This window comes from Pan paniscus, chromosome 12 (assembly GCF_029289425.2).
Source record: "Pan paniscus chromosome 12, NHGRI_mPanPan1-v2.0_pri, whole genome shotgun sequence".
NCBI classification, from domain to species: domain Eukaryota; kingdom Metazoa; phylum Chordata; class Mammalia; order Primates; family Hominidae; genus Pan; species Pan paniscus.
Window position 1 is genome coordinate 28495467 of NC_073261.2, and position 15629 is coordinate 28511095.

General features: G+C 39.4%; 1 protein-coding gene across 7 annotated transcripts in view; it reads left to right on the forward strand.

The window, feature by feature from the left end:
* Positions 1 to 15629, forward strand: part of AFF3 (ALF transcription elongation factor 3) — a 597738-nt gene that overhangs the window by 412445 nt on the left and 169664 nt on the right. For all 7 annotated transcript variants that reach the window (XM_063594766.1, XM_063594765.1, XM_063594763.1 and 4 more), the window contains one exon: positions 3285 to 3336. In XM_063594766.1, the coding sequence (XP_063450836.1) occupies positions 3285 to 3336 (52 nt within the window). The remainder of the gene's footprint in view (positions 1 to 3284; positions 3337 to 15629) is intronic.

Here is a 15629-nt window from a genome sequence, read left to right on the forward strand (position 1 = left end):
ACTATTGATGGAAAGTAAGATACTCCAGCAGTGCAGTCCATTTAAATGTTTAAAGAGCATGAATTCCACATTATTTATCTTTATGCTCACAAGAGCACCCAACATAGAAGTCCTCTGTACATTGCGTTAAAAAGGTAACTGTTATAATTTTTTAAGTGACCTATTGGAGTCAGCAAGCTGTTTCATATCTCAAACTGTATATTTCATCTCACTGGCGAGGGTACCTTAAGCATCTTTTCCCACTGCAGCATGGAATTCTGTATTAGTGACAGGGCATCAGAACAGAAGACACATACTGAGCACCTAGTGTATGTTAGGCAATGTGGAAGGCCCAGCCAGACAAATATGGACTGTCAAATTGAAAGTGTATAATACACATAGATACATAGATTTTACATATATTTACATATATGCATATATATTTGCATATATAGTTCTTTCTGTGGCCATTTTTCCCCTCTTCCTCTCTGTAATTGTATTTCCGCATGTAAAATGGCTTCCCTGCACCCAGCTTATTAATGACCAATGCAGATTCCCTCCCAAAGAGACCAGTGTGAAACATTGGTCCATCATGAAATATCCATCATGAAAACAGCTGACACAAACAGGACCCTGGAGACAGCTATCTTTGGATGGTGGGGCGGGCAGGGGGCGGGGTGGGAAACATCTCCTGCGCACCCAACTAAAAAAAAAAAAATTTGTACTAATGTTCTAGAATGTTCCATTACATTCATCATTTTCCCTTGGGTCCTAATAAAGAGACCATAATTCTCAGTGGTGTATACACTTAAACATTTCAAGTTAACTTCAGAAATTTCATCACCTAAAATTTCAAGATGTGGGGGAAGCTTTGTGTTTTATTCTTTCTGAAGGACAAAAATAGTTTTAATCCCATCTCGTTCCTGACCAGCTTACTTTTCCCCCCAGAAAGGCAAATTCATTATCAGCACTGAATTTGCTGAGAACACTCCCTCTCAGACTGTTCACCATGTCCTGTTTGGCCCCAGTATATCCTTCCTATTTGCCAGAACCTATTCTGTTTGCCCTGTTGCCACAACATAAGTGCTGCTAAGAGCAAAGATAATCAGCTGCGCATCTGTCCCCATGCTGACGACTTGGGCAGCATGATTGGTCAAGGCAAAATATATTTCTTCAAACATCCAAACAATGCCTTCGTTTTTATTTTCAATTTCCTGTTTTCTGACATAAATTGTTTGGGAATTTTACCATTGCCTGCTGCTTCCAAGCCTGCTGTTTTACATTCTTCATTAAGATGGAATGTGGTAACTACTGCAGGCTAGAGACTGGGGAAAGTAACCAGTTTCACCAAATTAAAGCAGGTTGGGGGAAAGGATCCATATATTTGAGAAAAAAAATACACTTCCATTTAGTTTTGTCTTATATAATGCAGGTGTTATAACTCTCTATTTTAGGATTACAAGAGGGATTGTGGTTAGTCCATGGAAAAAATGTTTCTGCAAAGTACTAAATTATTTTCCAGCACTGAAGCCAGTTGAACAGGCCTTATTTGCCTCCTAAATGAGTGCACCACAGACCTTGCCTGGAAGACAAAAGAAAATATACAAGAATGAGCTTTAAAGCAAATTTATTAATTTGCTACTTTAGCCTTTATTCCAACATGGTTTTATATGTATTGAGGCCCTGCCTAATCAATGTTTGTTATCAAGGCAGTTAAAATAGATTTTGTGGCTTTTTTGTTTTTCCCCCTCATCTGACCAGCTTTTAGCCAAAGTCCCTCATAGCTGTTCTGGCACTGGATAAATGTCTGAGATAGACGTACGAACTGTAGAAACTGTGTCTTCTTTTTCTCACAACTGTTTATTCCTATAAGAAAAAGAGAAGGACATATAAAGTTTGCTTTTGAGTTCAGTTTGGGCAATACCTTTGGGATATGTTCATTATGTAATTTAGGGAGTCATTCCTGGGACTAGGTGACGACAAGCTAATGTTGACAGCTGACAAAAGGGGTATGGTACAATGTGTGGGCCCAAGGACCTGAGCAGTAGACCAAGGGATTCTAGAGATCTCCAGGCCTGACTTGAAAGAGCATAGCAAACCAAGTTACTACCACAGTCCTATTTCTTGCAACTCACAGCCTTCTCTGGGGTGTATTGGCTCTGCACAACCATCAGGAAACACACGAGCCCACGCTCTCAGTTATCAGTGACTTCTTCCATCTCCAAGCCTCAAGGAAATACAAAGAAACTCCTTACAGAATGAGGATGCATGGTTCAAACCACCAATTGATGAAGGATTAGGAATTACATTAAGCCTACTGTAAACTACAAGAAGTGAACTGGTTCCAAGCTCCCCCAACTACATACAACTCGTTAATTCCTCAATGATCACAGCCCACAGAAGCATTTCCTTAACTAGCCTTTCAGATGGTCAGAAAGGATTTCTGGTTTACATCTCATTCTGCTTTAAGCTAGGGGCCCCAAAACCTGCCACCAGGGCTCTCTATGGGGTATAAAATAGGGGGATCTTGGGACCTACAGTGCAACCTCAGTGTTCAGTAAAAATTCTCTCCTCCTGGCCGGACGTGGTGGTTCACGCCTGTAATTCCAACACTTTGAGAGGCCGAGGCGGGCAGATCACTTGAGGTCAGGAGTTCAAGACCAGCCTGGCCAACATGGTGAAACCCCGTCTCTACAAAAAATAAAAAATTAGCCAGGTGTGGTGGCAGGCACCTGTAGTCCCAGCTACTCGGGAGGCTGAGACTGGAGAATTGCTTGAACCCGGGAGGTGGAGGTTGCAGTGAGCCGAGATTGTGCCACTGCACTCCAGCCTGGGTGACAGAGTGAGACTCTGCCTCAAAAAAAAAAAAAAAAAATCTTTCCTCCAAGTTCTGATTCAGCCTGACCTGGTTTGGCTTATGTTAGCAGAAGCAATCAAAGTTCAAAGTGCCTTGGATATAGAATGCCAATGGATTTATTTCCTGAAATTTTCTGTAAAGTGAAGTGGAAGGAAACAGGTTCCATCTGTAAGATATTCATCTTCTGGCAAAGTCTCCACTCCAAGCCTCTGGTTGTTTGCAAATAGCTCCTCAGTACCTACTCACAGATTTGTGCCTGGGCAGTTGCATTGCAGAAAAGAAATTATTTTGCAAATCCGGTTCTCAGACAATAAAAGATGTTTTAAAAGCCTCCTGCTACACATTTTGAAAGATTGTTAATAGGAGCATGGAAATATATTTAATCTCTCTTAAATCTTAAAGACTGTAAGACTCATATGTCGGTATTTTTTTCTGCTTCCTTTTTAAGAGAAAGGTGATGCAGAGCCAGAGAGTCCAGACAATGGCACATCGAATACATCGTAAGTTTCTTTCATTTTTCTATCAGAGATGCCTGTTCTTAAATATGCCTCATAAAATGAGATAGTGCAAGTATCTTGTAATAGTAATAATGATGATGGAAGGAAGCCCATGGTTCTCTTTTCTCATGATAATGTCTTTCTAAATGCTTTGGGTGCAGATGCATTTGAGGTCTTTTTTATGCTTTAGCAGAGTAAGAGGAATCTTGAAAAATGCAAATGCTTCTCTTTATGAAGTAGAAATGTAATGAGATTTGAGCATGTATGCTGGGGGGATTTGGTTGGAGACTTTCAGCATCATCTTAAGAATTGCAGAACTTTTCACACTTAAACTGGGAGGTATGCTGTCCCACACAGCTGTGCAGTAACAAGGTCATTTCAGAAGCTTGCCATCTGCAACCTCACCTTGGAATTATGTGAAAAGCACAATTATCGATATCTCTGGAATCTCAAGTTTCTTTTTTGAATTAACAAAAGCAGTTTTAAAAACATAAGAAAAGGCCCTTATAAAACATGTGCTCCTCACTCTATGTTTTGTCTGTTTCTTCTCAATATTCAAGGAATCCAAATATATTTTTACTGATTAATTTGATGCCAAATTGATATACCAACATTTAAATTAAAAAATTCATGAGCTAACAAGTGACTTTATTTTAGTTCCATAAGAGTCAATAACAGGTTTGCTCCTTAAAAATCTTTATTTTTATCACTTATGAGCAGTGGCATGTGTTTTCTTATTATAAGATAGGCTTTGTGAATTTATCTGTATGGGGATCAGGATTTTAAAAAACAGCATTTTTTAAGTGCTATTGATTGGAAATCAGTTTGTGGTAAAATACTGAGTGTCTTATTTTGTCCAAAATCTGTTTCTTTGTCTAGAAAGATCCTTTGGCTTGAATAGGAGAGCTGTGTATTTCATAAGAGATATGATTATATGTTTGTCTTTCTTAAGATACTTCCCTAAAAGTTTAAATAGTTCCATTGTCCTGCTTTCAGATGTTATAATGAATGTGGCTGGTCTTAAATGGTTAAAATGTTACTAATTTTTAATTTTTTTGTGTTGTAAAATATAATGGGAAAGGCTTTTAATGCCATCTGGAGGCATTCTAGAGAACTGAAAAGGGTAGAATCATTGAAAATTCAGTTCTTTTGAGTAACAGTAGAAACTGCATAAAAATTCATGCAACCAGAATGTAAGCTATTTGGGGGAAGTTGTATTTTTTAATAAATTATTTTATAAAAGTTTTAATTGTAGAAACAATTTTTTCAAATTCTCAATAATGAAATTATTTTAAAGACTGACAAAGAATATACAAAGTATGTTGGAAAGTGACTAGCATCCTACATTTAATTTTACATAGTTAAAAATCACATTCAGTAGGCACCCATTTGGTTAAGGCAGTTGGATGTGCTTCTAAAGTTCTCCTTCCCTTACGTATTTCTAAAATGTCCGTTCCCAGCCAGGCTCAGTGGCTCACGCTTGTAATCCCAACACTTTGGGAGGCCGAGGCAGGCAGATCACTTGAGACCAGGAATTTGAGACCAGCCTGGCCAAAATGGCAAAACCTCGTCTCTACTAAAAATACAAAAATTAGCTGGGTGTGGTGGCAGACACCTGTAATCCCAGCTATGCGGGAGGCTGAGGCACAAGAATAGCTTAAACCCAAGATCATGCCACTGTGCTCCAGCCTGGGTGACAAAGTAAGACTGTCTCAAAAATAATATATAAAAAAATAAAAAGTGTATTGCCTAAAAGCACTGGTTTGCTTTACTCTGTACCTTATTTCTTATAACATCTATGAAAATAGGTAAGTTGGCCAGGCACGGTGGCTCACACCTGTAATCCCAGCACTTTGGGAGGCCAAGGGGGGCGGATCACGAGGTCAGGAGTTCGAAACTAGCCTGACCAACATGCTGAAACCCCATCTCTACTAAAAATACAAAAAAAAAATAGCTGGGCGTGGTGGCGCGTGCCTGTAATCTCAGCTACTCAGGTGGCTGAGTCAAGAGAATCACTTGAACCCGGGAGGCAGAGGTTGCAGTGAGCAGAGATCGCACCACTGCACTCCAGCCTGGGTGACAAAGGGAGATTCTATCTCAGAAAAAAAAAAAAAGAAAAAAAATAGGTAAGTTGTCTGAGGAATTACTTTTAAACCCTCTGGAAATATAAAAACAATGGGAGCTTGAAGCATCACCCCATATTCCTGCCTCTTTGAGCAAAACGGTTTCTTAGGCACCTGCCTCTTAAACTAGAAATAACAGGTTGCAAGCATCTCTCCTATGAATGGAGAATTCTGAACTTGAAACCGCTCAAGAGACCTCTAACAGAGGTTCTGTTATAATTGGGTATGAGGTACAGTACATTACAGATAAAGAGTGAGATTCAGGGTGCCTTTGATTTGTGTAGTATTTTACATTCTTATGTGCAGCATCTTTCTGAGCTTTTTTAGGTAGGTAGGATAGAAACAATATCCCCATATTATGGATAAGGAATCTGAGGATCAGAAAGGTCACTCCAGGCCAGGTGCGGTGTCTCACACTTGTAATCCCAGCACTTTGGGAGGCCCAGGTGGGTGGATCACCTGAAGTCAGAAGTTTGAAACCAGCCTGGCCAACATGGCGAAACCCCACCTCTACTAAAAATACAAAAATTAGCTGAGTGTGGTGGCATGCGCCTGTAATCCCAGCTACTGGGGAGGCTGAGGCAGGAGAATTGCTTGAACCTAGGAGGCGAAGGTTGCAGTGAGCCAAGATTGCACCACTGCACTCCAGCCTGGGCAACAGCATGAGACTGTGTCTCAAAAAAAAAAAAAAAAAGAAAAGAAAGGTCATTCCACTGAAGTGAGGAGTTAGAGCATAAACCTTCTGATTTTTGCCCATTTTCCATACCAAGAGGGGGTGTGGGTCTCAAGAGACAAACTAAAGCCATGAGTCACAATCAAGTAGGAAAATTGGGAGCAGAGGATTTGTTAAGCGGTAAGCATACTGATCTGGTAGGGCTGCCAGAGCAAAGTACCAGCAAGTAGGTGGCGAAAGTAACAGAAATTTATTTTCTCATGGTTCTGGAGGCTGGAAGTCCCAGTCAGGGTGTCAGCAGGGTTGGTTGCTTCTGGGAGATGTAAAGAGAGGAGTTATCCCCGGCCTCTGTCCTTCGCTTGTAGGTGACCGTCTCCTCCCAACGTGTCCTCACGTCATCGTCTCTCTGTTCATGTCTATCTCTGTGTCTGTTTATATAGTCAGCAGTCATATTGGATTAGGGCCCACCCTAATGACCTCATTTTAACTTGATTACCTCTGTAAAGACCCTGTCTCTAAATAAAGTCACATTCTGAGGCACTGGAAGTTAGGATTTCAACATATACATTTTGGGAAGAAGTAGTTTGGCCTGTAACATTAAGGGGCAGAGTAATCAGAGTGATTCAGAAGTCAGGTAAACAGAACCAGGGGTACACAGATTTCTGAAAATGGGAAAAGGGGAGACAGCCTAAGTAAAACATGAAACATAATAGGCTCCATGGCAGCTGCAGGAGTGGAGCAGAGCGAAGAAAACAGGGCTAGCAAGCATGGGGCACTGGGAAAGATGCCTCTCTCATATTCATGGTGTGGTGGAACCAGTGTGGCTTCAGTAAGGCCTATACATCCCTCTGTCTGTATAACTCTATGACCCTGAGTCACTAAAGCCATTATATGGACTTAAATTGTAATACAAGGTTGGGAGTCTCCAAACAGAAGAGTTTATTTCCTAAGGAAGCATCTTTCTTCATGGCCTCCTTTAAAAACGGGAGATCGATCATGATTGGTTTCAGATGATCAATGCTTGGCAGTATGACACAGTCTGGACAACACCTGAGTAATCCTTCAATATATATTATTTAGTGATCCGATGAGCATTCAGGGCAATGAAAGGAGCGATTTAATCTTAACATGCGTGCACACACAAAAGCACAAATTAAAATGTCTGTGACAGACTTCCAGTTATATTAATGATGGAAGAACCTATCTTAGACTAACTCTCCTGCAGATAGCTGTTACAAACTCTGGACAAAATACTTTTGTTAAAAAAACTATTCATAGTCTAACTAAAAGAAGGCGGAGAATGTAGGAAATTTGATCCTTGAAAGAGGGTCATTTGATCCTTGAAAGAGTGAGAACTACGTTTATATAGCTTCTCCCATGAGGGTATGCCCCAGTCCACAAAGAACAATTAGAACTCAAGGAGAAAGCCACAGCTGTAATGGCTTGAGGTGTCAGGGGATAGAGTTTAGGGCTGCCAGAGTGGCTGGGAATTGAGTAAGTCACAGAAAGAAAAGAGCCATAAAGAAGAGAGCCCTCCATTCTGTATATAAATTTCCATCAATCCTTGAATAACCCCTAAACTGCATATGTGTGGGGAATATGCCAATGAGCGTAGTGGAAAACAATAACTAGAAAGCCAAAAATGCTGAGCAGAGACTCTTTTCAGCTGCTGCCTACTGCCTACAGCTACTGCCTACAAAGTTCAGAATCTGAATCCCACCCAAGTTAGAGGGGCTTGGTAAATGCCTCAGATTTTCTATTGAAACCCCAGAAGGGGTGTGTGCTTTCAGTGTAAAGGAGTCACCGTAACATTAAGGGCAAAACCAAAACAGATCCTTCCTAACAAAGTATAACACTAAGTATCCAAAAGCTCAAGCTAATCAGCTAGAGATTTTATTGCCTGATAGAACAAAAAACAATCAACATTGTTTAAAAGAAGAGAGTTTGGAATCTCTAAAACAAAATTTACAGTGTTCATTATCTAACCAAAACTTAAAAGACATATGAGTGGGAAAATGTGACCCATAATCAAGAGAAAAAATAGCCACTGTAATAGATCTTGAGGTGACCTAGATATTAGAATTTTCAGACAAGAATTATAAAGCAACTACTATAATATGTCCAAGGATGTAAAGGAAAACATAGTCATCATGACTGAAAAGAAGGAGAATCTCAGCAGGATAATGGAAACCAATAAGAATAACCAAATGAAAACTCTGGAACTGAAAAATGTAACATTTGAAATAAATGAAGCATAGAAATGAAAAAATAATCAGTAAACTTAAACTCATATCAGTAAGAATTGTTCAATGTGAAAAACAGAATAAAGATTAAAAAACAATCAACAGAGCCTCAGTGAATTGTAGGATAATATCAAGTAGTCTGATATACATGCATTGTGATGCCAGGAGGAGAGGAGAGACAAAATAGACCTGAAAAAAAATCTGAAGGAATAATAGCTGAAAACTTCCCAAATTGGATGAAAACATTAATTTATAGATTCAAGAAGCTCAGCAAGCTGCAAGCAAGATAAACACAAATAAAACTACACCGTGGAACATTATGGAAAACTAAACAGAAAAAGAAAATCTTTAAGACAGCCAGAGAAAAATAATATCTTATACACAGGGGAACACAGATACAATTAACTGAAGAATTCTCATCACAAATATGTAATACAGTGCAAAGGCATCTTTAAGGTGCTGAAAGACAAAAGAGAAAAAGGAAGAACTGTCAAGCCAGAATTCTTTTTTTTTTTTTCTTTTTTTTTTTTGAGACAGAGTCTCACTCTGTCCCCAGGCTGGAGTGTAGTGGTGCTATCTCAGCTCACTGCAACCTCTGCCTCCCAGGTTCAAGCGATTGTCCTGCCTCAGCTTCCTGAGTAGTTGGGACTACAGGTGCGTGCCACCACGCCCAGCTAATTTTTGTATTTTTAGTAGTGACAGGATTTCACCATGTTGGCCAGGATGATCTCAATCTCCTGATCTCATGATCCGCCCACCTTGGCCTCCCAAAGTGCTGGGGTTACAGGCATGAGCCACTGCACCCAACCCAGAATTCTAAATAATCAAAAATATCCTTCAGAATTGACAGTAAAATAAAGACATGTTGGGATGTACAAAATATGAGAGAATTCATTTCCAGTAGGCCTACACTACAATAAATTGACAAAGAAAATTTGTCAGGCCACAGGGTAATAATATGAGATGGAAGCTCAAACCTACAAGAAGAAAATATTTATAGGAAATAATAAATATATGGGTAAATCTTTTTTTAATTAATGTAAGAATCAAAATATTATTTTGTGGGATTTGTGATGTATGCAGATGTAAAATATATAACAAAATAGCACAAACAATAAGGGAAGGCAAGTGGAATTCTACACAACTGCAAAGTTTTTACATTTTATGTGAAGTGATATGACATTAAATCTAAATAGACTGGGGATAAGATAAAGATGTGTGGTATAATACCCAGAGAAACCACTAAAAACAAATATCCAAAAGCAGCAGAGCTAAGAAGTCATTGTAGGAATTAAAATAAAATACTAAAAAATGGATTAACATAAAAGATGGCAGGAAAGAAAGACCAGAAATGAAAAACAGAAGGTATCAATAGAAAACAAATTGAAAAATAGTAAACCTGAACCCAGTCATATTAGTAACTGCATTAAATACAAATGGACTGTCATAGTCCATTTAGTGTTGCTATTACAGAATACCTGAGCCTGGGTGGTTTATGAAGAAAAGAGGCATCCTTAGCTCACGGTTCTGCAGGCTGTATGGGAAGCAGGGCACCAGCATCTGCTTGGCTTCTGGTGAGGACTTCTATGCTGCATCAAAACATGATAGAGAAGGGCAAAGGGGAAATGGGCAGGTGTGAAGAGGGAAACCTAAGAGATGGTCTGGCTTTATAACAACCTACTCTTCCAGGAACTCTTTCATCTCCTCTAGAGCTAATTTATTATCTCAAGAGTGAGAACTCACTCACCTTCAGGGAGGACATTAATCTGTTTATGAGGCATCCATGCCCATGACCCAGACACCACCCTCTGGGCCCCAGCTCCCAATACCACCACACTGGGGATCAAATTCCAACATGAGATTTGATGGAGACAGACAAACCATATCCAAACTATAGCATGGACTGAAAAAACTCCAATTAAAAGGAAAAGATTGTCAGACCAGCTACAAAATTAAGACTGCCTGCGGTCTACATGATACGTACTTTGTTTGTTTGTTTGTTTATTTATTTATTTATTTTTGATACGGAGTCTCGCTCTGTCACCCAGGCTGGAGTGCATTGGCGCGATCTCAGCTCACTGCAAGCTCCGCCTCCCGGGTTCACGCCATTCTCCTGCCTCAGCCTCCTGAGTAGCTGGGACTACAGGCACCCGCCACCATGCCCGGCTAATTTTTTGTATTTTTAGTAGAGATGGGGTTTCACCGTGGTCTCCATCTCCTGACCTTGTGATCCACCCTCCTCGGCCTCACAAAGTGCTGGGATTAAGGCGTGAGCCACCGTGCCCGGCCAATACGTACTTTAAATAAAACACAAGTAGGTTGAAGCCAGAAGACAGAAAAGATAAACTATGTAAATAATAAGCATAAGAAAGCTGATTCGTGACCATATTAATGCTACCACATAGACTTCAAGACAAAGAGTATAAGAGGCAAAAAAGGACATTTTATAATACTCAAAAGGTCACTGGTAAATTCTATGAAAACTTTAAGATATATTTATATCAATGGAACACCAACAAATGAACTAACACTCTTATACAAATTTTCAGAAAATAAAGGGAGAAGGAAAACTACCCAATTTATTGTATAAGGTCAGTACAACCCTGATACCAAAACCTGACGTAAACTTGATAAGAAAAGAAAAATATCATACAATATCCCATCAATGTTTGCACAAACACTGATGCAAAAATTATTCACAACATATTAGCATATCTGATTCAGTGACGCATGAAAATAATGTAATTCACTATGACTATAGGCAGGATTTATCACAGGAGTGCATGGTTGGTTTACCATTAGAAAATCACTTAATGTATTCCACTATATGAATAGAATAAGGGAGAAAAACCACATGGTCATCTAAATAGATGCAGAAAAAGCTTCTGGCAAAATGGAGCATCCATTCATGATTTAAAAAGAAAAAAAAAAAAACACTCCCAGCCAACTAGGACTAGAAGAAAACTTATTTATTCTAATGATGGCTATCAGGAAAAAAAAAAAAAGGCTGGGCGTGTTGGCTCATGCCTGTAATCCCAGCACTTTGGGAGGCCAAGGCGGGTGGATCATGAGGTCAGGAGATCTTAACACGGTGAAAACCCATCTCTACTAAAAATACAAAAAATTAGCCGGGCGTGGTGGCGGGCACCTGTAGTCCCAGCTACTCGGGAGGCTGAGGCAGGAGAATGGCATGAACCCGGGAGGCAGAGCTTGCAGTGGGCTGAGATCGCGCCACTGCAGTCCAGCCTGGCCAACAGAGTGAGACTCCTTCTGAAAAAAAAAAAATTGAAAAACCTACTGCTAAATTCATATTCAATAGTGAATTTCCAAGCACTTCTTCCTAAGATCAGGAATACAGCAATGATATCTACCCTTATCACCTCTATTCAACATTGTCCTGGAGGTTTTGGTCAGGCAATAAGGCAAGGAAAGGAAGTAGTAGACATAAAGATCGAAAATAATTACTGTTTATGGACAAAGTCCTAAGAATCTAAGGACTACTACTAAACAACTACTAGAATCAGTAAGTAAACTTATAAAGGTCAATAACCAAAAATCTATTGTGTTTCCATTTATCAACAATAAACAATTGGAAAATGAGATTTAAAAAGCAATTCCATTTAAACTGACATAAAAAACATAAAAACTGAATAAATGTAGCCAAAGACGTGTAAGACTTGTATAATGAAAATTACAAAACATCTTTGAGAGAAATTTAAAACCTAACTAAATGGAGAGACGTTCATGAATTGGAAAACTTGATAGTGTTGACATCTCGATTTTTCTCATCCTGATCTATAGATTCAACACAATCTTGATCAAAAGACCTGCAGGACATTTTTATAGAAAATGGTTTTACAGACTCTAAAATCTTTATAGAAAACCAAAAGAGGTAGCCAAAACAGTCTTTAAGAACAACAAAGTTAGAGGCCTTACAGTACCTGACTTCAAGACTTACTGTAAAACTAAAGTAATTTAAGACAGTGTGGCACTGATATAAGGGCAGACAAATAAATCAATAGAAAAAATAGTCTAGAAGTGGATCCATACGGATATGGTCATTTGATTTTCCTCAGAGGCACCAAAGCAGTCCAGTGGGGAAAGCCGGGTCTTTTCAACAAATGATGCCAGAGCAACTTCTCAGGGGAAAAATGAATCTCATACCGCACACAATTGAGAGGGAGCACAGATCTCAATATAAACGCTGAAACAACAAAGTTTCTAGAGGAAAACAGAAGACAGTATCTTTACAACTAGGAACAGACAGAGATGTCTTACAGAGGTCACAAAACCACACAACATGAAAGAAAGTTCTAATGGATTGGACTTCATCAAAATTTAAAGATAACTGCTCATCAAAATGAAAAGTCAAGCTGCGAACGGGGAGAATATATTCGCAATACGTGTATCTGACAAATAATTTGTGTCTAGAATATATAAGATATTCTGACAATTCAATGACAAAATTATAAATTTCTTAAATGGACAAAAGCTTTGAACAGACAAAAGAAGATACACAAATTGGCCGATAAGCAGATGAAAAGGTGCTTTTCACTAATAACGTTTATTTTAGGGAAATACAAATTAAAGCCACAATGAGATACCAGTATACACCCACTAGAATGGCTCAAATTAAAAAGACCAATACCACTAAATCATGGTAAGCGTATGGAGCAATTTAAACTCCCATGCGTTGCTAGTAGAAGTGTAAAATGGCCTAACAATTTTTGAAAACTGTTTGTTTCTTATAAATGAACACACATTTATTGCATGACCTAGCCATTGCATTTGTAGGCATTAGTACAAGAAAAATGAAAAACATATTCATTAAAAAGATTCGTGCAAGAATATTCGTAGCTACTTGATTCATAACTGTGCAAAACTGAACCCCAGTGTCCATCAACTCGTGAATAAACAGTTGTGGTATATTCATACAATGGAATACTTCTAATCAAATAGCAACAAACTGCTCACGCTATAGCGTGGATCAATCACAGAAGCTTATGTTAAATGAAAGAAGCCGGACACATAAGAGTGTATACTGTAAAATTTGCTTTATGTGAAGTTCAAGAAAAAGGCAACAGGGGTTGCTGTGAGAAGCTGGGGATTGATTGGGAGTTGCCATGATGGGATATATATATATATATATTTTTTTTTTTTTTTTGAGACAGAGTGTCACTCTGTCACCCAGGCTGGAGTGCAGTGGTGTGATCTCAGCTCACTGCAGCCTCCGCCTCCTGGGTTCAAACGATTCTCCTGCCTCAGCCCCCACAAGTAGCTGCGATTACAGGCAAGCATCACAACGCCCAGATAATTTTTGTATTTTTAGTAGAGATGGGGTTTCACCATGTTGGCCAGACTGGTCTCGAACTCCTGATCTAGTGATCCGCCCACCTTGGCCTCCCAAAGTGCTGGGATTACAGACATGAGCCACCACACCCAGCCTATATATATATATATATATATAGTTACGTGACAGCTTTTTTTACCTGATAATAATTAACCTGTTTTGAACACTTACCTTAACAAGGTACAACTCTTGGCACTTGACATGTGTTATCCTCTCTAACCCTTACAGCAATCCAGTAATACTCCTGTTTTACCAGTAGAAAGAGGCGAACTAATGTCCCTGTGTTTATTAACTTAAAGTGGCAAAGCCAAGATTTGAACCCAAGATTCAGATCCTAGAAGCCAAGCTCTTAACCACTGTCCCATTCTGCTACTATCCCAGAGCTCTTATATTGTTTCTCTAGAGACAATAACCATCTCAAGAAGATCAAGTAATTGAAATAATGCCTGAAAAGCAGTAGGTCAACATCCTGCTAGACTGTTGCCTGTACCAGAAAAATTCTAGGAATAATGAGCAGATGAAGATTTCCAAGATTCTGTGAAGGCCACAATTTGGCAGGATCACTGTGCTTGCTCAATCCACATTTACCACCACTGAAAATCCACTCTCAAGTCAAAGGTCAATTACACAGGCTTGTAGACAGATCCCAAGAGCATACCCTTCTACATTTGTAGATAACCCTCAATCGTACAAAGTAACTGTAGCCTTAAAGAATAAATGAAGATTTGAGGCAGGGCGCAGTGGCTCACACCTGTAATCCCAGCACTTTGGGAGGCCGAGGCAGGCGGATCACGAGGTCAGGAGATCGAGACCATCCTGGCTAACACGGTGAAACCCTGTCTCTACTAAAAATTAGCCGGGCGTGGTGGCATGTGCCTGTAGTCCCAGCTACTCGGGAGGCTGAGGCAGAAGAACGGCATGAACCTGGGAGGCGGAGCTTGCAGTAAGCCAAAATCACACCACTGCACTCCAGCCTGGGTGACACAGTGAGACTCCATCTCAAAAAAAAAAAAAAGATTTGAAATGACCTACATAAATCAGAAATAAACACAGAGTGTTGAACTCCTCGGAGGAAAAAATAAACAAAATGAGGCAGAAGGAAAATGATCCAGCCAGGTGTACAGTAAAAGACTTGGAAACTATTACAAGCTCAGACCGCATTATAAGTCTTATAACTATTATAAGCTCAGACCCATGAAATGTTCCTTCTTCAAAAATTAATATATTAGTTGGAATTAATATATGGAAAGTGCCTGTTTCGTAATAGGCACTAAATAAATCATTGTTCCTCCTGTTGTAACAATATTCATAACTTATAAAAGCTGTAAAACAGCCTCATGTCTGCAGTTGGTACTGATCAGAGCTTTACTAGAATTTTTCTCTTCTTTTTTAAAACTAAAAAGTGGAAAACTAAGAAGATGTTAAGGGTGGTAAAAACAAAAATTAATAGAAAGTTTTAAAAGATCTCATGAAGCTAGGGCTGAGGAGGAGAAAGACTGAGTGGTCTACTCCAGAGATGCCAGCCAGAGTGAGCTCTTCTCCAAGGACAGGACCTTCTCCGAGAGCAGGACCATCAGCAAGAAGCGTGTGGCTTTACCTCTCCCCAGAGTGAAGGATGCAGGTCCTGCAGGAGGCTGAAGAATTCACCTCCACCACTGACTTCTATTTCAAAATGTCTTGGAAGACATGAGCACCACAGATTGGTGGAGCAGGTCTGGATGATGCCCAGAGGCTCTTTCAGGTACATAATGTGCAACTTAGAGTCATATAGAAACATGCAAAGTGCAACATGTTCATGTCAGTGTCCCTGCATTGATATAATATTCATTAAAATTTTTTAATTAGCTCGTTGTAGCGCTATCTTAGAAAACATTAAATATGGAAGGAAAAAATACAGAGGAACAATT